Source organism: Heloderma suspectum, chromosome 2 (assembly GCF_057233095.1).
Source record: "Heloderma suspectum isolate Gila_16-S chromosome 2, 16-S_ref, whole genome shotgun sequence".
Classification (NCBI taxonomy): Eukaryota; Metazoa; Chordata; class Lepidosauria; order Squamata; family Helodermatidae; genus Heloderma; species Heloderma suspectum.
The window spans coordinates 221179515-221204710 of NC_139459.1; the positions used below are offsets into that span (position 1 = coordinate 221179515).

At 44.2% G+C, this 25196-nt stretch overlaps 1 protein-coding gene across 2 annotated transcripts in view; it reads right to left on the reverse strand.

The window, feature by feature from the left end:
* The window catches only part of EVPL (envoplakin), a 90368-nt gene that overhangs the window by 22488 nt on the left and 42684 nt on the right, over positions 1-25196 (reverse strand). For both annotated transcript variants that reach the window (XM_084838156.1, XM_084838157.1), the window contains 11 exons: positions 24233-24335; positions 21693-21847; positions 21361-21484; positions 18996-19121; positions 17012-17050; positions 16084-16245; positions 15187-15294; positions 8382-8477; positions 7304-7429; positions 4667-4813; positions 2631-2785 (listed from right to left, as the gene is read on the reverse strand). In XM_084838156.1, the coding sequence (XP_084694282.1) occupies positions 2631-2785; positions 4667-4813; positions 7304-7429; positions 8382-8477; positions 15187-15294; positions 16084-16245; positions 17012-17050; positions 18996-19121; positions 21361-21484; positions 21693-21847; positions 24233-24335 (1341 nt within the window). The remainder of the gene's footprint in view (positions 1-2630; positions 2786-4666; positions 4814-7303; positions 7430-8381; positions 8478-15186; positions 15295-16083; positions 16246-17011; positions 17051-18995; positions 19122-21360; positions 21485-21692; positions 21848-24232; positions 24336-25196) is intronic.

The following is a 25196-nucleotide window of genomic DNA, read 5'->3' on the forward strand; positions in this document are numbered from 1 at the left end:
ATCATATCCCTTATGAATATACAGTGGAGGTGAGAAATAGATTTAAGGGATTAGACCTGATAGACAGAGCGCCTGAGGAACTATGGACGGAGGTCCGTAACATTGTTCAGGATGCAGCAACTAAATCCATCCCAAAGGAAAAGAAATGCAAGAAAGCCAAGTGGCTGTCTGATGAGGCTTTACAAGTAGCTGAGGAAAGAAGGGAAGCGAAAAGCAAGGGAGAAAGGGGAAGATATATCCAAATGAATGCAGAGTTCCAGAAAATAGCAAGGAGAGACAAGAAGCCTTCTTAAATGAAAAATGCAAAGAAATTGAGGAAAACAATAGAATGGGAAAGACTAGAGATCTTGTCAAGAAAATCGGAGATCTCAAGGGAACATTTTGTGCAAAGACGGGCATGATAAAGGACAAAGAAGGCAGGGACCTAACAGAAGCAGATGAGATTAAGAAGAGGTGGAAAGAATACACAGAAGAACTATACAGGAAAGATCTGAATGTCCCTGATAGCCATGATAGTGCGGTCACTGAACTTGAGCCAGACATCCTAGAGAGTGAAGTCAAGTGGGCCTTAGGAAGCATTACTTACAACAAAGCTAGCAGAGATGACAGTATTCCAGCTGAGCTATTTAAAATCCTAAAAGATGATGCTGTTAAAGTGCTGCACTCAATATGCCAACAAATTTGGAACACTCAGCAGTGGCCACAAGACTGGAAAAGGTCAGTTTACATTCCAATTCCAAAGAAGGGCAATGCCATAGAGTGTTCAAACTACCGCACAATTGCGCACATTTCACATGCCAGCAAGGTTATGCTCAAAATCCTACAAGCTAGGCTTCAGCAGCATGTGAACCGAAAACTACCGGAAGTACAAGTGGGGTTCCAAAGAGGCAGAGGAACTAGAGATCAAATCACCAACATTCGCTGGATCATGGAGAAAGCAAGAGAATTGCAGAAAAATGTCTATTTCTGCTTCATTGACTACGCTAAAGCCTTTGATTGTATGGATCACAACAAACTGTGGCAAATTCTTAAAGAGATGGGAGTACCAGACCACCTTACCTGTCTCCTGAGAAACCTGTATGAGGGTCAAGAAGCAACAGTAAGAACCAGACATGGAACAACCGATTGGTTCAAAACTGGGAAAGGAGTATGACAAGGCTGTATATTGTCACCCTGCTTATTTAACTTATATGCAGAGTACATAATGAGAAACGCCAGGTTGGATGAATCACAGGTCGGAATTAAGATTGCTGGGAGAATTATCAATAACCTCAGATACGCAGATGATACCACCCTAATGGCAGAAAGCAAAGAGGATCAAAAGAGCCTCTTGTTGAGGGTGAAAGTGGAGAGTGCAAAAGCTGGTTTGAAACTCAACATTAAAAAAACGAAGATCATGGCATCTGGCCCCATCACTTCCTGGCATATAGAAGGGGAAGTAATGGAAGCAGTGACAGATTTTATTTTCTTGGGCTCCAAGATCACCGCAGACGGTGACTGTAGCCATGAAATTAAAAGACGTTTGCTCCTTGGGAGGAAAGCTATGGCCAACCTAGACAGCATAGTAAGAAGCAGAGACATCACCTTGCCGACAAAGGTCCGTCTAATCAAAGCTATGGTTTTCCCAGTAGTAACGTATGGCTGTGAGAGCTGGACTATAAGGAAGGCTGAGCGTTGAAGAATTGATGCTTTCGAACTGTGGTGCTGGAGAAGACTCTTACGAGTCCCCTGTACTGTAAGGAGGTCAAATCAGTCAATCCTAAAGGAAATCAACCCTGACTGCTTATTGGAAGGACAAATACTGAAGCTGAAGCTCAAATATTTTGGCCATCTAATGCGAAGAGAAAACTCTCTGGAAAAGACCCTGATGCTGGGAAAGATTGAAGGCAAAAGGAGAAGGGGACGGCAGAGGATGAGATGGCTAGATAGCATCACCGATGCAATGAATATGAACTTGAACACACTCCAGGAGAGAGTGGAGGACAGGAAGGCCTGGCGTGCTATGGTCCATGGGGTCACGAAGAGTCGGACACAACTGAATGACAACAACACTTCCTTAAGGCGGGTTCACAACAATGGGAATAACCATATATATCGTATATAGATGCGCATGTCTCATTGTCAGGGCTCATTCATGCTTGCTGACATGAAAGTCTTACAGTGTGAATTAGTGCCTTACATGCAGTCACTATAAACATTAATGTAACCCATTTCCAAGAGCGCAAGCCCATTTTAGGAGGGTGTCATAATAATGGATGTAGACTCCATTCATGAATATGGTGATTATGCGTAGGGCCAATTCATACCATAGGCAGCAGACGTATGGGAGTGCGGATATGAGGTATGCCAACCATACCTTGTACATGCTCCCGCCAGTGTGACGCAGACTGTACAGCCTTTCAGTATATACATACAGAATTTCAGTATATACATATTCTCCAATAACTATATGATCTAGGAGGATGCTATTATTTCTGATTTAGAGAGAAGAAATGCTGTCATGGGACAGTTTCCAAAACCAACACCAATAAAAATAGGCAGAAAATGTATTCTTACCTTTTTGTAGCTCGTGTACTACTAGCTATATAAATGAGGGGGGAAATAAGAGTGGGGGGAAGCTTTATACTAACCTATTAACTCTATCTATGGCCTCAAGATCTGGAGGTGGGATGGAGAAGCAAACAGCAGGAGCGATCTTGGTTTCTCTCCTGCTATTCTGCACTACCCAGTTCTCCTGGTTGCTATTATCATTCAAAGTATACTTCTCACCCCTCTCAAGCTGTACCTAGAAGAATGGAGATTGAAAAGGGGATTGATTTCAAGTGCATTTCAGATATGGCTAACCTCTGCCATAAAAGATAAACTCAAAAACATTTTTCAGATGCCACAAAATTCTGTCCTTCACTATTCACACTCAGAGGTGTCCTGGGACTATTTTGGATGTATTTAGTTTAAATCTACACATTTTCGGCTATTACTGCCCTCAAAGTAGTAGGAAAACATAAAACTCACTCCCGCTTTCATGTATTCTCCTAAAACAAGGGAGGGGAACCTCTTACCTATGGCCCAATCCAGCCTCCAGACATTGCCTGTCTAGCAGGCAGAGCCTTCCTGGATTCCTCTAGGGAGTAGGGCTTGGCCTCCAAGCCCTGCCCTCCAGAGGAATCCCTGCTTTTATCTCGATTATCTCAGATCGGAGATAACAGCAGGACATACGGGCAGATGACTGCCCCACGCAGCACCTTACCCAGTGGGTAGGTCTCCATGGGCATCTCTACACCAGCCTAAAATCCTGCATTTAAAATGGGGCTTTCTGCTTCCGTTATAAATGCAGGCTCACAACGACACCCCTTTTCACCCGCTTCCTTTCCCTCCTCCCATTTCCCCTCCTTCTCCCCATATCTGAGTCTTCCATTATCTTTCATTGATCTCGCTCCTCTTCTTGCTGCTTCTCCTCTTTTCACTGAGGAAACTGAAGCAGAACACAACGAGGTAATTTGATAGCTCATCATCTGCGATCTATTTAAAAATGGAACAAAGGGCATTTAGTGCAGGAGATGCCTTGGATGGTCACAGTGTCATATAAAGAGCCCACAAACTTTCATGAAGGAGCAATCTCAATCGCAGGATAAAAGCTCCGTGTGAAGAAAGCCCATTGCAGAACCTAAAATTAAAGGGCCAATTGTAGTTTGGTTGTTATGCAGTCTTAGAGATAATTTGGACATAAAAGATTCAACTTTAATGGAAGAGTTTGGACAAGATGGCTTTAAAGTTCCCTAGAATTCCATGGCCCTGTTACGAGACATATGGTAAACTTGGGATAACAATCAGGGTTAAGTTTTCGACTGATGGTAGACAAGGAGCTCCTTCACACAGAGCTTTTATCCTGCGATTGAGATTGCTGCTTCATGGAAGTTTGTGGGCTCTTTTCATGACACCGTGATCATCCAAGGTGCCTCCTTCACTAAATGCCCTTTGTTCCATTTTTAAATAGATCACAGATAATGAGCTATCAAATTACCCCTTTGTGTTCAGTTTCCTCCATGAAAAGAGTAAAAGCGGCAGGAAGAGGAGCAAGATCAATGAAAGATAATGGAAGACTCAGATACAGGGAGAAGGAGGGGGAAGGGGCTGGGGGGAAAGGAAGCACATGAAAAGGGAGTCGTCGTGATCCTACATTTAAAACAGAAGCAGAAAGCCCTGTTTTAAATGCAGGATTTTAGGCTGGTGTAGAGATGCCCAAGGTTTTGCAATGTCCAAACATACATTTAGTGGAATGACTAAAGGATTTTTTGATAGGCAGGGGTGGGTGGGAGAGAAACAGGTAATTGTGCATCAACTATGCAGCTCTTGACACCCATACCCCACCCCCAAATAATCCACATAGCAATGAAGACCCAGATGGCGGATCAACAATGTCTCTGATCAGAATGCATAGCTGCCATCTGGACAAAAAGCAGAGTGGAGTCAGTGTGCAGTTCTTTTGCATCACACCATTCCCTTTTCAAATATGGCACAAAGTACTTCGCAGCTGCTTTCCCTTCTGCCTTTTGGGAGGCATCCACAGCAGCAGGGAAGACTTAAACCACAGCAAGGAACACATTAGAAAGGATAAACGCTTCAGCTGTATCAGCTTCCGTTACATACGAGAAAAGTGTTTACTCACGTCGCCCACATCCCAGTCACAAATGGCATCCACGTTAATTGGCTGGGAGGGGCAGACTCTGCGCAGTTTCAAAGGACTTATCTCCTTACTCCTCCTCTTCAGTTCAGCGATGCTCTTCTCAGCTTGCTTCACAGTCTTCTCATCATTCTGGATAGGAAGGAGAAGTAGAGAATTACAGCTGGTACATGTCTGGGGGAAATGACGCAGCCTACACAACTTATAGCCCATTAAGCCAAACTACAGCTGTACCAAATCGACAAGGATAATTTCTTGGTCATTTCATCCACCTCAACATTGGCTATTTTGTCTCAGCTATGTTGGACGGAGGGGGTGATGTGAAATTCTTTTGGGGAGAAGAAAATCAGAGTGGCTGCCGTTTTTTTCCCCCTAGAAAGCCTTGTTTTGAGGTGCTTTTTAAATTCTGGGAAATTCAAAATTGCTGCCATTATAAAAAAAAATAGCTGCCTCCTTTGCTACTCACTCGTGGCTACTGTTGTGCTATTGTAGTGGACAGCAGCTGAATAGCTATAAAAACACACACACTTTTACAGAATGGGCAGATTGGGTAGTATGCAATGTTAGCCCTACATAGAGCAGACAAAGTCCCATTCATTTCAGTGGGTCTACTCTAAGTAGGGCTAACATTAGATACTACCCATTGTTTCCCCAGCAGCTCATTTTATTTGAGAGAGGCAGTATTAGATATTCCTGTAAAGAAAAGGCAGTGATTAAATCAGTAAAAATTTAGGAAGTCACAGTGTGTGATTCCACACAATCCTATTTTTAAACCTGAACTACTAGGAACAATGTCTTTTGTATGTGGATTTTATTCTTTAAAAAAGAAGAAAAGAAGAAGAAGAATGTCTGGTAAAAACCTGAAAGATTCTTTGTCCTAAAGCAGGCCCAAAGATTTAAACAGCATCCCATGCCATTTGGGAGGTGGGGAATCAGAGATCAACAGTGCAATCCTATGCATTTCTAATCAGAAGTAAGGTCCATTGAGTTCAATGGGACCTACTCCTAACTCAAAATGTAGAAGAATCAGCAACAAGAGTCCAAGAAATTATCATGACCCAGAGAGCTAGCAGTGACCTGGCCACAGACTCAGAGGCTGAGGAACCAGTGGTGCCAAGAGAGGAGGCACTGGGCCTAAGCATCCCTATAGAACCAGAGACCCCTGAGCCAGAGATACCATGAACCCTGAGCCAGAGGCCCTCAAGCCTAGGCCAACAACGGTGGCCCCTGAGCCTAAATCCAGCATAGGGCCAGCACACTCTTCTCCAGCGTTCCACAAACCATGGAGCCAGTGCACCAGTGCTGGAAACATGCCCAGCACGAGCTCTTGGAGAGTTGGAAGACTGCTAGGCTCCATCCCAGTCCCTTTAAGGCCTCCGCTTTGTGAAAGGGGTGGAGTTGGAGGAGGGGCTCCTGGGTTGGAGTATAAATGGTTTCAGTCTGGTCTCAGATCTTATCAGAGCAAGTCACTCACTAGGAGTTCTCGTAGGTGCCTGCTTCAAACCAGAACATGACCAAAAAAAGGGGGTGGGGAGGCCATTCCACAAAACTGTTTCTGCTCGAATTGCTAGGTCAATTTCATGCATTTTTGGTTGAAACACTGTTTCTTCTGAGCCCTAAGCCGACTGGAGCTTATCAGTCATATATTGTGGCCTATCAAGTGTTTGACAATCATCCAGTTTTCACAGCCCTAGGCAGGCAGCCAAAGCAGGGTGTTTCTCAAGCTCCTGGTGGGATGCTATACATGGCTGGTGGATGGCATCATCATCATTATTATTTAATTACAATTATATCCCACCTTTTTTCCTCCTTCAGGAACCCAAGGCGGCATACATAATCCTCCTCTCCATTTTATCCTCACAACAACAATCCAGGACTCTAGCCGCTACACTACATTGGCTTGGCGGCTCACCAGTTGCATCATCCTGGCCTCCATGTTGATGGGGCAGGGACTTTTTCTTTTTTCCTATTCACACCTTCAGAAGGATGCCTGGAAAGGAGATAATCCCTGGTTTCCCCGCTCCTAAATTGTGCCCATTTATCTGAAGATATGAAAGAGCTTAAGTGTGTACAAGCTGTAGGTGGTTAGGCTCTCTCTACTCAATCTGGAATCCTGCAAAAGGCAGGGGCCCTGGTCACACATAAACTTCTTACGCTCTTGGCCAAATTAATAGATTCTGGGGATGGGGCTAGCAGGTGTGATTCTGCTCCCCACTCCACATGTTCACTCAACCCATGGTTTTTAATCTGAACCAGGGCCTTTGTGTTTTGATTCTTATCTGGGAAGCAAAGCTTTATGGGAGAGAACCTGGCCACAATGCAAAGGTTAGGATGCAGTTTTCTCCAGTGACCCATCTCTCTCCTCCTCCCCATTTCCCTCTTCTTCTGGTTTGTCTTCAGTCAAGTTAATGGTGTGCATCAAGGCCATTTGTCCTGCTTATACCTCCTTGGCTCTGCACCTAACTGACTGTAGATGAAACCATACAAATACATTGTTAGGTTTGGTTGTCACTGTAATCCAGAAAATGATTGGATCGTGATTGCTCCAAATCAGCAATCAAGATATAAGAGTTTGCTGAAGTCTCCCAGTCCCCCTACCCCCACCCTCTTTGCGGTTCTCACCTCCAGCTGATGGTTTAAGTCAGACACCACTCCTGGGCTGTCTTTGTTGAACTTGCTATATTTTGTATCAAGGTCATGGTTCAGTTTGTTTAGTGACTGGCTCACAGCATCGGCATCATCATAGAACTAAAGACAGAAGAGAAAAAGTACAATAAAAAACTTACTCAGAGGGTGCTTCTTTGGCCCTGAAGCCTAGACGGTACTTCTGCTGTACTACAGCAGAGTGTATGTTCATACTGACACTTTTTTCAGAGTGTAGAGAAGTATATTCTCATCATATCCAGTCAACGCAAGCTTCAGGACTCCAGTGTTTGGGCCCATGTTGGCCCCCACCATTTTTCTTTGTGCTGCCCACAGGGGTGATTGGGACCTGCATGAGTAGCGCAGTATAGGTGACTGCAGGAGCGAAAGGAGCATGGGATTACCCCATGCCCCTTGGTCACTACTTTTGTACATGTCAGGGCTTCTTTATGCATTTGATTTGGTGCTAAAGCACATGTCAGAGATATCCCCTAATTCTATCAATACTAAGATCTTCCACAGAAGCTTTTCTCCAAGTGCCCCTGCCATCTCAGATGCAGTGGGTAGCTACTGGGGAAAAGGGCCTTCACTTGTGGTGGCACCCCAGGTAGGGAATGCGCTCCCCCAGGGAGTTTTTCCTGGCACCTTTTGGTACCAGGTGAAGAGCTATGTATTTTCTAAAAGCTTTTTAATGCTTTAATTTAATCTTTGAAAAAATCTTTACCTATGACTTTATGCTGCTCTTTTAAATTTTGCTGTCTTTAATATGTTGTTTGCATTATTTTTATTGTATTTTGATTCTTTGTAAGCTGCCCCAAGAAATTGTTCGATGTTTGAGGTAGAAATGTCAACAACAACAACAACAATGCTAAATGACCCTGAACATTTAAAACATTCGATTTTAACATTACATTTTAATAGTACTTAATACACATGATCAAAAGGGGTAGAAACTTTAGAAACTTTTTTTTAGATTTAAAAAGGGAAAGATTTGAGTTCCCCAGGATCCGTCATATTCTACCTTTGGAATCTTCCCTTCTGTATCAACACAATTTACCTTTTTATAGTTCTCTATGTTCTTCAAGTGGTTCTCCTGGCAGATGCATAAGTTGAGAAAATTCTGCCACTCATTCTTCAGGGCTTCCTGGTGAGCCTGTAGTGAAAAAAGAAATAGTTCTTCCATCTTTCTGTCTAGCTCTGTTTCCCTCTGTTTATCTCCTTCTCTGTCAGGCTCAAGACTGACAGCAGAAGATATCACTAGGGGCTGAATCCAGACAAGAAAGGAGATATGTTACAGGACACATATAATTAATATGCCCTCCAAAATTTGAGGGAGGAAAATTGATGTATTTGATTTATATCAAGTGAACAAATCAGCTTCCATGCGGTCTGGATTAAAGGCATGCCCTAAAACATTTCTAGATATTAACATTTGCAGTACATTTCTCTGCAACTCAGGTGTGCAGTTAGAGGACAGACAATTGTATATTTAACACCTCATCCCCAAAATACCATTGTCTTCAGATTGCAAAATATTACTGCTCCCTGGGAAACTGGGTTGCTGGAATCCGACCAATGCTAACCATTATTATATTCTAAGCCAGGGGAAGGCAACCTTTTTGGGGCGTGGGCACATTTGGCAATTTGAGAAACTGTCCTGGGCTCCACCACAAAATGGTTTGGCAAAGGAGAAGTAACCCATCCAAAAGACTGAATACAAGGCAGAGGTGGGGTCTGAGCCCCACCACACTAAACAACTCCTTTGAACTCACAATTTGCAACACCAAGAGAAACCAATTTCATGGCAATCCCCACTGCTGGTAAGAAAATGTGTTCATGTGTTTTTTAAGTGGGAGGGGTAGGCGGGCACCAAGAAAGGTATTAATGGGTGCGTTAGTTGCTGTGGGCACCACATTGCCTACCTTCTGTTCTAAGCTGAACAGACTGTGCCAGTCTTTATTACAATGGAACACAAAGCCAAACCTCCTGAAATGACTTGCTCAACAAGTTCTATTTCCTTCTATAACTCAACATTTCCAGGGCATTTGTCCTGCTTGTTGTACATATGAACTTTGACCCAGCCATTCCAACATACTGGGGACGCTAGAGACTGTAATGTAATTCATAAGCCTTACATCTATAACTCTATCCTCTTTGGGCTCTGGTCCCACCTACTTTGGGCTCTCCCCCCACCCTTGCCGGAATGTGGAGTCCCTCCTGACAGGTTTTGACAGAGGTAGTGTGGACCTCAGCAGGCGGTCCCAACCCTGTTTTAGTGCATAAGAAATGACCAGAACAAATTCAGAATGGGAGCTTCTGAGATGGCCAGCAGGTGCATGAATCACAAAGATGAATTTTCTTGAGTTGCTGTTTGGCAAATGCCAATCACACATGACACACCAGTGTTGCAGAAGAAAGACAGAGACAGGAGAGCCTAAATGATGTGGGAGAAAGCAAGGTCCCTTTCATGAGTGGGTAGCTTCAGGTCCATCCCAAATCCTAATTAAGCTAAACATGTTTCCAAAAGCTAAAACCAATTATCAACATAAACAGACACCAATGTGTAGAACAAACAGATATAGTCTTCAGGGTCTTACATTAACATTGTACTGCAGGGATGAAACAGAGCTGGTAATACAAACAGCTGTTACACCTAATGAAGTAAAGGCTGTTCCTCTTAAACACACTCTGAAAAGGACCTTATAATAAACAGGCATTTGTAGCAGGATAAACCTAGAAAATAAATGTTTATTTAAGGGATAGGTTATTTCAGTGAGTCTTTCTCAAGGATTGTCACCTGGCAGCAGTCATTCCATCAGGATGAGGTGAGGGAATGAAGAGAAGCAGGGCGACTCCATCAGGTCTGCTGAGAGACCAGCCGCTTTCAGCTCCTCTCCTTGAACTGTTTCTATTTCTAACTGTTCAGTCTGTTTCCTGCCTCCCAGCTGAGCAGAGCAGAGCAGAGCAAGCTGCTCCAGCTGGTCCAGGGACTACAGAAGCAAGCAAGCAAGCTCTCAGAGAGCGAGCGACCAGAGCGAGCGAACAGGGGGAGCAAACAGGAGTTGGCCAGGGGAGTTGCAGTGGTTGAAGAGACAAAGGAGACAGAGGCTAAGAGGTAAGTGGGCTGCAGGAAGCCCAGGGGGCTGCCCTTTATCCTCCTGATTGGCTGTAAGCTCATCAGGTGCTTCTGAGAGCTCCAACTGAATTGGGGGGGGGGGTGGCCTGAGTACTCCCAGCAGATAGGTGGGCGGGAAGCTTCAGTCTGTTTCCTGCCTCCCAGCTGAGCAGAGCAGAGCAGAGCAGAGCAAGCTGCTCCAGCTGGTCCAGGGACTACAGAAGCAAGCAAGCTCCCAGAGAGCGAGCGACCAGAGCGAGCGGACAAGGGGAGCAAACAGGAGTTGGCCAGGGGAGTTTGGCGGGGAGGTCAAGGGGGAGGCCCCTAACATTTTTTTTTAATTTTTAATTTAATTTAATTTTTAAATAACTTTTTTCCATTTATTTGTCTTGTAACACACACTTTCACACAAGTGGGACTCTGCTTTTAACCTCTACTGAGTAGAGGAACAGGCACAGGCTAGTCTAGAACAATCATAAAGCTAGACACAAAAAGGGAAAAGAGGCTATGGAAGGACATGACTCTCCAATGGTGGTGACCTGCAAGGTGTGTGCAATGTTTGTTTTCTTGTCTGAGAACAACATGGCCTACACCTGCAACAAGTGCAAGTTGATCACGCTGCTGGAAGAAAAAGTAAGTGGACTGGAGTGGCGACTGTCGATCCTCCGGGGAATAAGACTACACGAAGAGTTCTTGGACAGAATGGGGGAACTACAGCAGCAAAGGGAAGACCAGAAGCTTGAAGAGCAACAGCAAGATGAGGCAGTGGGAAATGCTGAGGTGAAGAAAAATGGAGTAGAGGATACTCCTTGGAAAAGGGTGACAGTTAAGAGAAGAAGAACTAGACGCCACTCTGCACCAGTGGAAGCAGTGGAGCTGTGGAACCGATTCCAGGTATTTGCGGATGAGACTGGAGGACAGCCTGCAGAGGAAGAATCACAGGGGAACCTGCATGAGAATGAGCAAGAGGCTGAAGGTCAGTCAAACAGATGAAACCCAGGCCTACAAGAAGAAGAAGAGAAGAGTGGTAGTAGTGGGAGACTCCTTGCTGCGTGGGATCAAGACCCAAGTATGTCGCGAAGACCCGTGGACTCGCCAGGTATGTTGTCTCCTGGGAGGACGAATTAGAGACGTGACTGAAAGGTTGCCTGCACTCATAAAGCCCACTGACAGGTATCCCTTTCTTCTCATCCATGTGGGAACAAATGATACCGCCAAGCGGAGCTACGAAGAAATCACGTCAAACTTTGAAGCTCTGGGAAGGAAACTCAAGAACTTTGGGGCCCAGATAGTTTTCTCATCCATCCTTCCAGTAGTTAGAAGAGGGATAGAAAGGGAACGAAAAATACTCCGGGTGAATGACTGGCTACGAAGGTGGTGTCGACGAGAGAGATTTGGATTCTGGGACCTCGGGCTATACTTCCTGGAAGATGGGTTGTTGGCAAGGGACGGGTTGCACCTCACAAAGGATGGGAAGATTGTGTTTGGCCACAGCATGAAGAACTTCATCAGGAGGGCTTTAAACTGAATCCTACGGGGAAGGGAGATGCAATGTTGGGGGTAACAATGGACGTAGGCGCATGCACTGCAATGGAGAAAACAGCTCTGATAGCGCCCAATAATAGTCTTCAGACACATGTAGGAAGAAAGCCAGACTATGAAGCACATGGTCTTCGATGTCTATATACTAATGCCCAGAGTATGGGAAACAAACAGAACCAACTTGAACTCTTAATACAGGCGGGAAATTATGACTTGATAGGTATAACTGAGACTTGGTGGGATGACTCTTATGACTAGAATACAGCAATTGAAGGATATAACTTGTTCAAAAAGAACAGGAGGAACAGAAAGGGAGGTGGGGTTGCACTGTATGTGAAAAATACATATCTCTGCACAGAAATACAGGAGGAGGAGCTTGGTAGCCCCATCGAGAGCATCTGGATCAAAATAAATGGAGCAAAGAATAAAAGGAACCTGGTGGTCACAGTCTACTACCAGCCACCCAACCAAGGAGAAGATGAGGATGAAACTTTTGAAAAGCAAATAGCCAATGTTTCAAGCAAGCATGATGTAGTAGTAATGGGGGACTTCAATTTCCCCGATATTTGTTGGGAGACAAATTCTGCAAAACATGGCCCCTCCAGGAAATTCCTGACTTGTGTGGCGGATAACTTCCTCCTACAGAAGGTAGAGGAAGGAACTAGAGGATCGGCTATCCTTGACTTGATCCTAACCAACAGAGATGACTTAGTGGATAAAGTAGCAGTTACAGGAACTCTGGGGGAAAGCGACCATGTTGCACTTGAGTTCTTGGTTCTAAGGGAAGCAAAAGCCGAGTGTAGTCAAACACGTACCCTGGATTTTAAGAAAGCTGATTTTAATAAACTCAGAACAATGATCAGTAAGGTCCCATGTCAAGCGACGCTAACGAGAAAAGGAGTCCAAGATGGGTGGGAGCTTTTAAAAAAGGAAATTCTCAAGGCACAATCACAAACAATTCCAACAAGAAGAAAAGGTAGAAGACAACAGAAGAAGCCAATGTGGCTTCACAAAAAGCTTAGGGATGACCTGAAAACAAAAAAGCACACATACAGGAAGTGGAAAGAAGGCCAAGTAACAAAGGAAGAGTACAGGCAGGTAGCACAGAATTGCAGGGAAGGAGTCAGGAAGGCTAAAGCTGAGAACGAGCTGAGGTTAGCGAGGGATGCTAAAAACAACAAAAAGGCTTTCTTCAGCTATGTGCGTAGTAAAAGACAGAGGAAAGAAATGGTTGTCCAGCTATTAAATAAGGATGGCAAAACGATAACAGATGACAAAGAAAAGGCAGAGGTGCTCAATTCCTACTTTGGCTCAGTCTTCTCCCAAAAGAGGGTCTACGAGCCCCCTGGCAAAGGCGAAGTACGGGCTGAAGGGGCAGGATTGCAGATTGAGATCAATAGGCATACGGTCAAGGAACACCTAATGACTTTGAATGAGTTCAAATCTCCAGGGCCAGATGAACTGCATCCAAGAGTAATAAAGGAACTGGCAGAAGAACTCTCAGAACCGCTGTCTATTCTCTTTGAGAAAGCATGGAGGACGGGGGAAGTGCCAGATGACTGGAGGAGGGCTAATGTTGTCCCTATCTTCAAAAAGGGTAAAAAGGAGGAGCCTGGGAACTACAGACCAGTCAGTCCGACATCAGTCCCTGGGAAAATTCTGGAGCAGATGATAAAGCAATCCATCTGGAAGCACCTTGAAAACAATGCCATGATTACTCGAAGCCAACACGGATTTGTCAAAAGCAAGTCCTGCCAGACAAATCTGATCTCATTTTTTCATCAAGTAACCTCTCTTGTAGACCGTGGGAATGCTGTAGACATCATATACCTCGACTTCAGCAAAGCTTTCGACAAAGTGCCCCATGATATCCTGATGAGCAAACTAGCTCAAAGTGGGCTAGATGAAACAACGATCCGGTGGATCCACAGTTGGCTACAGAATCGGACTCAAAGAGTGCTTATCAATGGGACCTTCTCCAACTGGGGAGAGGTAACAAGTGGGGTACTGCAGGGCTCAGTCCTGGGCCCAGTGCTCTTCAACATTTGTACGAATGACTTGGAGGAGGAGGTGCAGGGAATGCTGATCAAATTTGCAGATGACACCAAATTGGGCGTGATAGCTAATACTTTGGAAGACAGAAACAAAATTCAAAGTGATCTGGATAGACTGGAGCCCTGGGGAGAAAACAACAGAATGACATTTAATAGGGATAAATGCCAAGTTCTGCACCTAGGAAAAAGAAACCAAATGCACAGTTACAAGATGGGGGATATGTGGCTCAACAACACTACAAGCGAGAAAGATCTTGGAATTGTTGTCGATCACAAGCTGAATATGAGCCAACAATGTGATGTGGCTGCAAAAAAGGCAAATCCTTTTTTGGGCTGCATTAATAGAAGCATAGCTTCCAAATCCTGGGAAGTACTAGTTCCCCTCTACTCAGCACTGGTTAGGCCTCATCTGGAGTCCTGTGTCCAGTTCTGGGCACCACACTTTAAGAAGGATGCAGACAAACTGGAGAGGGTTCAGAGGAGGGCAACAAAGATGATCAGAGGACTGGAAACAAAGCCCTATGAAGAGAGACTGAAAGAACTGGGCATGTTTAGCCTTGAGAAGAGAAGACTGAGGGGAGATATGATAGCACTCTTCAAGTACTTGAAAGGTTGTCACAGAGAAGAAGGCCAGGATCTCTTCTTGATCATACCAGAGTGCAGGACATGGAATAATGGGCTCAAGTTACAGGAAGCCAGATTCCAGCTGAACATCAGGAAAAACTTCCTGACTGTTAGAGCAATACGACAATGGAACCAATTCCCTAGGGAGGTGGTGGGCTCTCCCACACTGGAGGCGTTCAGGACGAGGCTGGACAGCCACCTGTCAGGGATGCTCTGACTTGGATTCCTGCATTGAGCAGGGGGTTGGACTCGATGGCCTTGTAGGCCCCTTCCGACCCTACTATTCTATGATTCTATGATTCTGTTTCAGCTTGATACCTGAGTTTGCTTTCTTTTCTTTTTTTTCCCTTCTCCCTCCCAATCACTTTTCCTTTTGTGACAGGTCTTCTAGATTGTAAACCTGAGGGCAGGGATTGTCTTACTACTGATGTTTGTAAGCCACTCTGGGAGCCTTTTTCAGCTGAAGAGCAGAATAAAACTGCTTCAAATACAGTAGATTAGATTGAGTTCCAAAATTCTGCACTTACCTGGATTGGGCTCACTGCTGGATGCTTCAATTCAATCATCCTCTCTCCATCATCCTGGAGTGTATTCACATACTCTTCCTGGTTAAGGAGTTCATTATTCTTGAAATCCTGCAGGGGAAAGGAAAGAGCCTAATATATAAACAATTCAAATGCTGAGAGACCCTTCATGGTGGGAGAAAAAAACATCCCACCTTCTATCACACCTTTTTTCCTCTGGCAAGATGCCCAAAACAGTATACATGATCCTCCTCATTCTCTGTGTTATCCTCACAACAACCCTGTGAGGTAGGTTAGGGTGAGAGTCAGTGATTGGCCCCGAATCACTCCGTAAGCTTCATGCCCAAGTAAGGACTAGAACCCGGACCTCCCAAGTCCCAGTCCAACATTCTAACCACTGCACGACACTGGCTCTCTTATGACACTGTGTGCTTTCTAGAGCATTAGCTTTGAGGGTTTGGACAGAACTAAAGGCACCCTGTCCATCCAAATGATAGTGATTTGGTTCATCGTGCTTCTTAGGAGCTCTGGTGATTAAGAGTCAACTTCTTAAGAGTACCCCAGGTCCCATTTTCTAAGGAAACTAGAGCAGAAGTCAGTGGTAGCTCATGCCAACTGAAACTAGTTCTCGGATCTGAATGAAATACCTGAGGACATGACTGAGGTTAAGGACAGAAGCAGCAGTAAGAGGTCCGACTGTTGGTTTAGCACGGGGCTCTCAATACTGATCCTTAAGGGACTCCTGCCAATGCAAGTACATTGCGGATAGCTGCTGTTCGTAACTTTGTGGGCCAAAGACATGTTTGGAGAAGGAAGGCACCTATGTTCCACGGCTGAATTCTTATTCAAAGGGGAAATGCATCTCCCATTCATCCCCACGAGGTTTATGGCATCACCTACCTCATATTCACGCCGTACTGACTGGGGATCAGTCATCTGGTCGCTCCAGTCCTGGTTCAAGATCTTGTTCTGCTGCTCTGTGAGGTAACCCAGCTCCTTTGTGCAACCTTGTACGTGTGTATAGAGGCTGCCTAAGCTCTGGCCTCGCCAGATTGAGGCTTTCTGTCAGATCGGAGAAAGAATACTGAAATGCTCTGACCACAATTTCTATTAAGTCTTTTTCAGGGCACAGAGTGCTTTATAATTCCCCACCCCCATCATGTTTAACATCATAATAAGCCCATGAGGTAGTTTATTTTTATAATTAAAAAAATTAAATTAAATGCTTTATCATTTATATCAATCCAAGACAGAGGCTACCACTGAATTTTTTGTTATAGTGTGAGGAGGCTGAGTGAATCTGGGTTTCCTCCTGTATCCAATTCCAGAACTCTGTCGACTGTATCATACAGGACTCCACATCAAGGACCTCTACACAGAAAATGGCTGGCTGGTATATTGGGGTGGGATGGGGAGATGTGTGACAGAGGCTGCAATTGTGCTCATATGGCCTGTTATGAAATGCTCCCCCTTCCCTGGAACTGCAGAAACCAATGCATGAGCATTTCTACACAAGGCTTTGATTGCACACTTGTGATTGGTCAGTCATGGAAGTTTGCGGGTCTGTTACATAACATCATCAACCTCCAGGGCATCTCCCGTGCCAGAAAAAAAGCCTGTGTAAGCAGCTGATCTTAATCCCACAAAGAATCCGGAAGCAGAAGCCCCAGTAAGTTGCGGGATAAAAAGCCTGGTATGGAGAAGCCCCACCACTAAACATGCTTCCCTTTTCCAACCACATCGGTCTGAATCTGACAAAGTTAACAATCAATAAAATATCCTAATTAGTCTTTTAAAAGGATGTTTTCCTTCTGAAAACGATTCTTACCAGCAAGTCCTTGTAGTGGCTTTTTAGATCTGCTGTTTCCTATTTGTTTGGAGAGGGAGAGGGAGAGAACATGCACAAAATAACTGGTATGTTAAGAGCAATATTTTTCACAAATTACAGGATGTGCTAAAAACAACAGCAGACCTTGTCTTACTGCAGGGACTAGTATGTATATAGTGTGGAAGTATGTGAAGATTTATTTTCTATAGTTCTGATTTGGTAGCGTCTTCTGGTTTTTCAAAAATTATTTTTCCTTAAGCAGGTTTTGACTCACATTAGTCCATTCAAAGTGTTAATCGTTTATGTCTATGCATATTAATTCAGTGTTTACCATTTTAATTTGAATCAAATTCAGATGTGATTGTAAGGAACATGACATGACTCTGAATATTAATGAAGCAGAATATCTCCATTTGCTTCATCCTTTCAAACTAGACTATGCATAGCTTTCTAGAAAGGCAGAGGGAAGCCACCCATTAGTTTAGCCTTTGCTTTTGGCTACCAATTAGTCCACACTATCAATTAGCAATTTCACTTTATAAGCTAATTATGGCTCAGTCTGGTTCTGTGGGCTGTTATTATCCCACAGTTCACTCATGGGGCAGCTGAGGTACAAGGGCTAATAAAGGGCATGACCCATCATCACATAACAAGGCAGTGGCTGAACTGGGGCTCAGATTCAAGACATTGCTACTAGTCCTGGCTTTGCGAACAAAACACATATCAGCCAATGCCCAGGACTCTCAGGCAGGATCAGAGCTGGGTTAACCATTATGCTAAGAACACTTTAACTAAGGCCCCAGGCTAAACTGAGGCCTTTATTGTGGTTTAATTATTTGGAAACTCCCTGCAGGTTTATTTCTCAATCCGGCAGCTTTGGTTTGCATCCTGGGGTGCTCTAGGGATGCACAGAACTGAGTTTGAGCAGGAGCTGCCCCTTTCTCTTCAGTGTCAGTGAATGCTTTGCAGTGTCCACACATCCTTTAGGGATGCGCATCCAGAGCATTCCCCAACACAGAAGAAAGTGGGTTGTTTTGTGGAATATAAGGCTATCCATGGCTACTAGTCACGATGACCATATATTACCTCCAGTATCAGAGGCATTATGCTTCTATATACCAGTTGCTGGGGAACACAAGCAGGTAGGTGCTCTTGCACTCATGTTCTGCTTGTCAGCTTTCCATGGGCATCTGGTTGGTCACTGTGTGCACAGAATACTGGACTAGATAGGCTTCTGGTCTGATCCAGCACAGCTTTTCTTAGGTGGTTGTATGGAACTCTGTGTATATTGGTGCCTTGGACTGTAATGACTGAGTCCTCTCCTTCTCCCTCAACTTACTCCATTGACATTCTTCATTATTTACCCAAACAAGCTCATAACATAGTGGCAGTTCATTAATCACATGACTGGAAAACAGCAGCCATAACCTCCAAATGTAGCTACAAGATTCAAGACAAAGGCACGCCTTACACTTCTTACATTTACATTTTCAGTTCTCCTCAGACCTGGCTATGCTTCCCAAGAGTACATACATATATTTTTAAAGTAACATGAGAAGCACCTCTGGAGAGAGGCCAAAGGCCAAGAGAAATGCTAAAATGAGGCCTAAATAGTAGAAAGTGTTCTTGTGAATTCCGCAAGGATAGGAAGCTCAGATGTTTATACATGCAAACATTTTAAATATGTTGAACATAAATTAGAATTGACTTGTTAAGAGGAATTTGGTGTGTTTAACTGGTTTTATGAATACTTCAACATGCATGATTAAACCTACTTCATAAAGACTCTCCAGGGTGTGGTGAGTCACACTCTGGACACACATGGAATAATTCACAAGACTGCCTTAGCACATCAATGTTATTGCACTGAATTCAACATTTTAAAAATAGACAAGTTGACCACTCCTCACAGTCCAGCAATGCAGACTTGTGAAGGCATGTTGCACATCTCAGAAATGGAAAGGGAGACAAGATGCCATTTTACCGGACTATGGAGGTTCTTGATCTGGAGGCCGTATGCTTCTATCTCCTTCTGGAGAATGTTGTGCTCTGCTATTTGTTTCTCCAGCTCTGGCATAATAGGTCCATATTTCCCTGCGTTGACTTGTTTCTGCAACAAACCCAGTAGTAAATTATCATGCTATGCATTTTCAGAGCTACTCAGTAGCAAGGAAGGTCTGTCTACTCTTGTGATCTCCTGCACAAGAACTGCACGTACAAATTGTTCAGGGCAACTGCCAGCCCTCAGGTCCTTTTAGCTGGTGATGCCAGATACTGGAGATCACTGAGCACCAGAGAAAGGTGCAGGAAAAATTATGATGAGAAGAGGAAACAGAAGAGGCAGACGTTCATGGGGCCAGCTGGAAAGGCTTCATGGCTTTACTATCACAACACCATTATTGGTAAAACTGCTTTTGCCAATCTTCTCTCTGCCATGAAACTCTTCAGGCAGAGGTGACCCTTTTGCTCCAGGACTGAGAATTGTACAGTGTTTTTTTATTTGACTGAAAGCACAGAAGGAAAAAAAACTATAATGAGACCTTGTGTTCGGGGGGAGGGTGGTTTATGCAGAGATGAAACTGCTTAGTACGTCAAATTCCAAGGCAACAATGACTTTTGGTAGTAGCCAAATGCCTTCTGGCCCTGCTGTGCCTACAGCAATCCCTAGCTAGGACACTAGACCAGAGAACCAGGCATGCATATTCTGGGCATTGTTTAGAACCCCTTGGAATAAGTAGGGGACAAACACCAGGGCAGGGAGTCTGACTTCATCTAGGGTCAAGGCAGGGGTGGGCCCTCCAGAGGTTTTTGCCTACAATTCCCATAATCCGTCACCATTAGCTATGCTGGCTTGGGCTGATGGGAGTTGTAGGCTAAAACATCTGGAGGCCACAATTTGCCCACCCCTGGTCAAGGAGGAAGAATGGAACAGGTACGTAAAAAAACAGGGCCTCTTTCAGCACCTGGCAGACCATGGAAGCCTAGATGCTCTATTGGTGAGTCACCTCTACGGTGGCCACTTATGCATCTACAAAATAGGGGACAAAAGAGGACACAGATTTGCATAACATTTTAAGATGCTGATTTTTATATGTAGATGTAAATTTAGAAATAATTACTCTAATTTAAATAGAAATACAATACATCTCATCTCAGTGGGGAAAACTGTGACCAGGTGACCTGTGCATGTCTACTCAATCTGCTGTCCATATGAGGGGCAACTTCAAGGCCCCTGCTGCTCTCCTTTCTTATGATTCTTTAGCATTAAACCGGACTTGAACTGGACTGACTTCAAAGAGAGGACTGTCCTTTGACAACCCTTCAAATAGAGGACTTTCCTCTGTAAAATAGGACACATGGCCACAGCTCCCTTCTGAAGAAGCCTCAAGAAAAGGGAGTGGAAGAACATTCTGATGCCAGTTGTTGGAGGCACACTGACCACTCTCTTTCCCCAAGTTTCTGGCAAAGGGGCTATTTTTCAGATATTGCTGCTCAGTAGCGACACAGGGTCTGGGTCTTCCAGATTTTGAGCTTGAGGGTTTCCATCAGAGCTACAATCAAAACAATGTCCTCCTTTAGGCTACTTTAAGATATTTGCACTTTAAAAATCTCTCCCAAGTTTGCTGCAGAGAAACTGCATTTAACAATCAAAACTCAGTCTCTTCTGCTGTAGTTCCTTCACCGGTGGTGGTAACAAGAGGTTCTAAGTGTACTTATCAGGCAGAATTACCATCATGTTGCATGCTGAGAAGAATTACTGAAAATATCAACAGATAGACTGGTCTGCTATGAATGGTTAAGCCAGGGCTGTTTTGATGTGCTTAGCAACAAAGGTCCAATTCATAGGGACATTTCATCATGTCAGAGAATATGGGTTTGGCTCAATACACATTTACGTTTTGCCTGTGGCAAAGCAGACCTCAGCATTTCTTCATGAACTTGGATAGCAGGTAAGTGAAGGGATATTTATGTGTAATAAATTTATTTATTTATTTATAGGCAAATCTGCAGCCTGGATCAAACAAAGCCATGTGCTGACATGCTTAAAGTGTCAGGTAAATTAGCCTCTATATATGCAGTTATCACCACTGTGTGACAGTGTCAACCTGACAAGCCATTCCTAAAATTTAGGGACAGAATGGAGCTTGACAAATTGCTGCTGAGGGATGGGGATGGGGTTTTTGTTTGTTTTTTACAAAATCTCAATGTGCATATAATCTGCATGATCACACCTAAAGGGACTTTTTGAATCATAGCCTTTGTTCCCCTTACAGGAATGAATGTTCTACTTTACAAACAAATGGCACTTGCTCAAATCAAGGGCAGTGTATCAAATCTGTAACCTTTACCTGCTTTTGTTGGAGAATTTTTGCCCAGTCCACTTTGGATCCAGCTTCAGGAAGTGTAAACCTTTCATAGAGATCTCGATATTCGGCACATTGGTGTGTCACTCGGTCATGCAGCTGCTTGATGCTTTGCAGGACAGAATCAAGAAGGTTTATCTATTAGAAAATGGACTCCTCGAAGGAAGATTTGCCCAAGAACTCTGAATGAGCTAAAGGGTTTGAACCAGGTCTGGAGCTTACCCCTTGTTCTTGTCAACCATCCAAATAAGTATCCTCCATGCATTTAATTGAATACTTCTCAGGAGGGCTGCAAGCATGACAGATCCATTACTCACTCTTTTTCAATTTCCAAGGCCTGAGGGTGCTTCATACGCTTGACTTTATCCACATCCAGGAATAGGTCTTTCAGTAGAGTTTCAGCCTCTTTCAGGTTTTTGCCATTCTCCTGCTGGAACTCAAAAGACTTGTTCTGCCGGTGGTTATTGGCATCCTGTAGCCGGAAAAGTGTAGATGTATAAGCATCATTCCCATCAGAGAGGGCAGAGTGTAGTTGCAAATCCAGAAGGCAAATGTTACCCTTTAGCATGGGTACATGATTCTCTGGTCCAAGACATTTTACTGCCTGACATGAAGGACAAGATGGCACCACCCTCCTCATATTCCATGTACAAAAACCAACTAGACTGGCAGTTGAATTTACTTCAAAACTGGTGAGGAGACAGCATCCTTCATTGCATCTAAGAACTGTGGGCTAGCTTTGGGAGTATAGAGCAGGCTGCATGGCACGCACAGGTCTGTCCTCACCATTGATTCCTGCCCCCAGCATCTGCTTCCTGAGGCAGCCATGTCATTCTGCCTAACGGTAGGACTGGCTCTATTAGTGGCTATATTATTTCCACAAACTCAGGAACAGTGTTTTTCACCACACAGTGCATCATTATTTTACAGAATTCACCACCGAAGATACACTTGATAACCATTAGCTCAATTGGCAAGAGAGAGAGAGAGAAGCTGGGACAAATTCATGAAACATAGGCTTATCCTGCTGAGGGAAAATCAACAAAAGAAACTTCCCAAAGGCACTGGGTTGGAGAAAGAGTACTGGACTAGATGTGCCTTTGGTCTGTTTAAGCAAGCTGGTTCTGCTTATGTTCCAAAATGCCGACAGCACTCAGGGAGCTCAAGAACAGTCAATGCTGTATCAAACAGGGTGGAACAGAGTGTGAGACTCCTCTCTCAGGTGAAACTGGGGGCATCTCTTCACCAGCCTAAAATCCTGCATTTAAAACAGGGCTTTCTGCTTCTGTTTTAGATGTAGGGTCACAACTCCCTTTTTCACATGCTTCCTTTCCCCCTTCCCCCCTCCTTCTCCCCCTTCTCTGAGTCTTCCATTATCTTTCATTGATCTCGCTCTTCTTCTTGCTGCTTTTACTCTTTTCACGGAGGAAACTGAAGCGGAACACAAAGGGGTAATTTGATAGCTCATTATCTGCGATCTATTTAAAAATGGAACAAAGGGCATTTAGATGATCACGGCGTCATGTAAAGAGCCCACAAACTTCCGTGAAGGAACAATCTCAATCACAGGATAAAAGCTCCATGTGAAGAAAGCCTGGATTAGCAACTGGGGGTGAGGGTTGTGGCACACCGCAGCAAGCAGAAATTTCCTTAAGGGATCCCCCAGTCTAAGATAAAGAGACATTTGGTGGGCTCTCCCGCACTGGAGGCATTCAAGATGAGTCTGGACAGCCATCTGTCAGGGATGCTCTGACTTGAATTCCTGCATTGAGCAGGGGGTTGGACTCGATGGCCTTGTAGGCCCCTTCCAACCCTACTATTCTATGATTCTATGATTTCAGTAGGTAATAGCATGCACTCTGCTCGAGTTGTCCACTTTTTTTTCCTGACAAGACTCCTGTGGCTTTAACAGCTGTGTGGAAAGAAAGAACTCCACAGACTAAATATTCATTTCTTGCTGCATCAGCATACCAGCAAAAGATTCCTTTGTAAAATTTCTGCTAGTTACACTGACTAAGGGCTCCTTCACACTGAGCTTTTATCCTGCGATTGAGATTGCTCCTTCATGGAAGTTTGCAGGCTCTTCACATGACGCCACGGTCATTCAAGGTGTCTCCTGCACTAAATGCCCTTTGTTCCATTTTTAAATAGATCGCAGATAATGAGCTATCAAATTACCTTGTTGTGTTCCGCTTCAGTTTCCTCAGTGATAAGAGGAAAAGCAGCAAGAAGAGGAGGGAGAGCAATTAAAGATAATGGAAGACTCAGATATGGGGAGAAGGAGGGGGAAGGGTGGGGGAGAGGGAAGCATGTGAAAAAGGGAGCCGTTGTGATCCTGCATTTAAAACGGAAGCAGAAAGGCCCGTTTTAAATGCAGGATTTTAGGCTGGTGTAGAGATGCCCTGAAACAGCAGTTAAATTCATAGGAGCTCTGCCAGAAACACATACACACAGTAATGTGGGGTTGCGGGGGGAAGGTAGATATATCAGAGACAACATGGGAAGTGGGGCCAATATATTTTAAGCCCCAGAAACAGCAGCTTCAGGGAAGTTAGAATGCAAAACAGGAGCTGGATGACACTGGCAAACAACACAAAAGGTTTTAAAGAGGAGATCTGATGAGCACCTCAAGAACTGAAGGAACTCCCTGTTGCAAGAAATTGAACTGTAGTGGCCTTGAGGATAATCCCACTCTTTAATTTTATAATTTACATTGGTACTTCCAGGCAGCTCTTTGATTTGGTGACATCCTCTCCCCACACGATAAAGCCCACAGAAATTCACTTTGCCTTTCTTGCATCATGTCCAGAATTAATTTCAAAAGAAAATCAAGCCTGAATTAATCTCCCATTTTTACCTCCTTAAGTTTGTTCTGTGTTTCAAGAATGTCCTTTTCCACCTGGTCAGCATTTCTTTGCATGCGAGAGATGAGTACAGCCAGGTCATTGCTACTTGGGGACCTGAGAGAAAGAGAACAGAAATCAGGTGGAAAAAGATAAAAGTGATCTGCCCAGGGTTTTTATTTGAGGCCAGGGCCAGATTAATAAGTATTATGCTAAGTACACTACAATATGAGAACTCCAACTGGGGCACTAGCCCCTGTGGTAGATGCATTAAAAAAAAATATCGCCTAGAGCATTGTGGTCATTCTGTTATCACATAACAGCAAAGCAAAGACTGAGTTGCCACATATTATGAAGCAGAATGGTAACGGTTGGTAGTGAAGGCTGGTGAGAGAAAGAATGCCTATCTTTGTTGCAGCCTTAATGTGCAGGTGCTCCAAAGGAGTTTATCAATGTGAGATCTATGCATTCCTAAAACACTGAAATAAATAAAATGATAACTCAGCTTGTCCTCTAAGCTAGTGGTTCTCACATTATGGTCTGGGGACTCTGAGAAGTGAAGTGGAAATGTAGAGATGAGTGAGTTCCACAAAATATTATGGGGAAAAGAAAAAAAAAACCCTTCTGTGAAACACAGCAAAATTATGTGTAATTGAAGAATACTGTGAGGAAGGGTAATTTCACAGATAGGTGCTGCTTGATCCACAATGGATGATAATGCCAGGGCAAGATACTCTTTTCTATGCTGGGTTTGCATTCAGATTCAGAGATCATGCTGGGTTAGGGCAGCCTTCCCCAAGCGGGTGCCTTCCAGATGTTGTGGACTGCAAGGCCCAGCATCCAGCATTCCTGACCATGCTGGCTGATGGGAGTTGAAGTTAAAACATCTAGAGGGCATCAGGTTGTGGAAGGTGGGGTTAGGGCATTGCTGATTCCTGAAGCTTTTTGTCAGGTGAGATCCCAGAGTCAAATAACCAC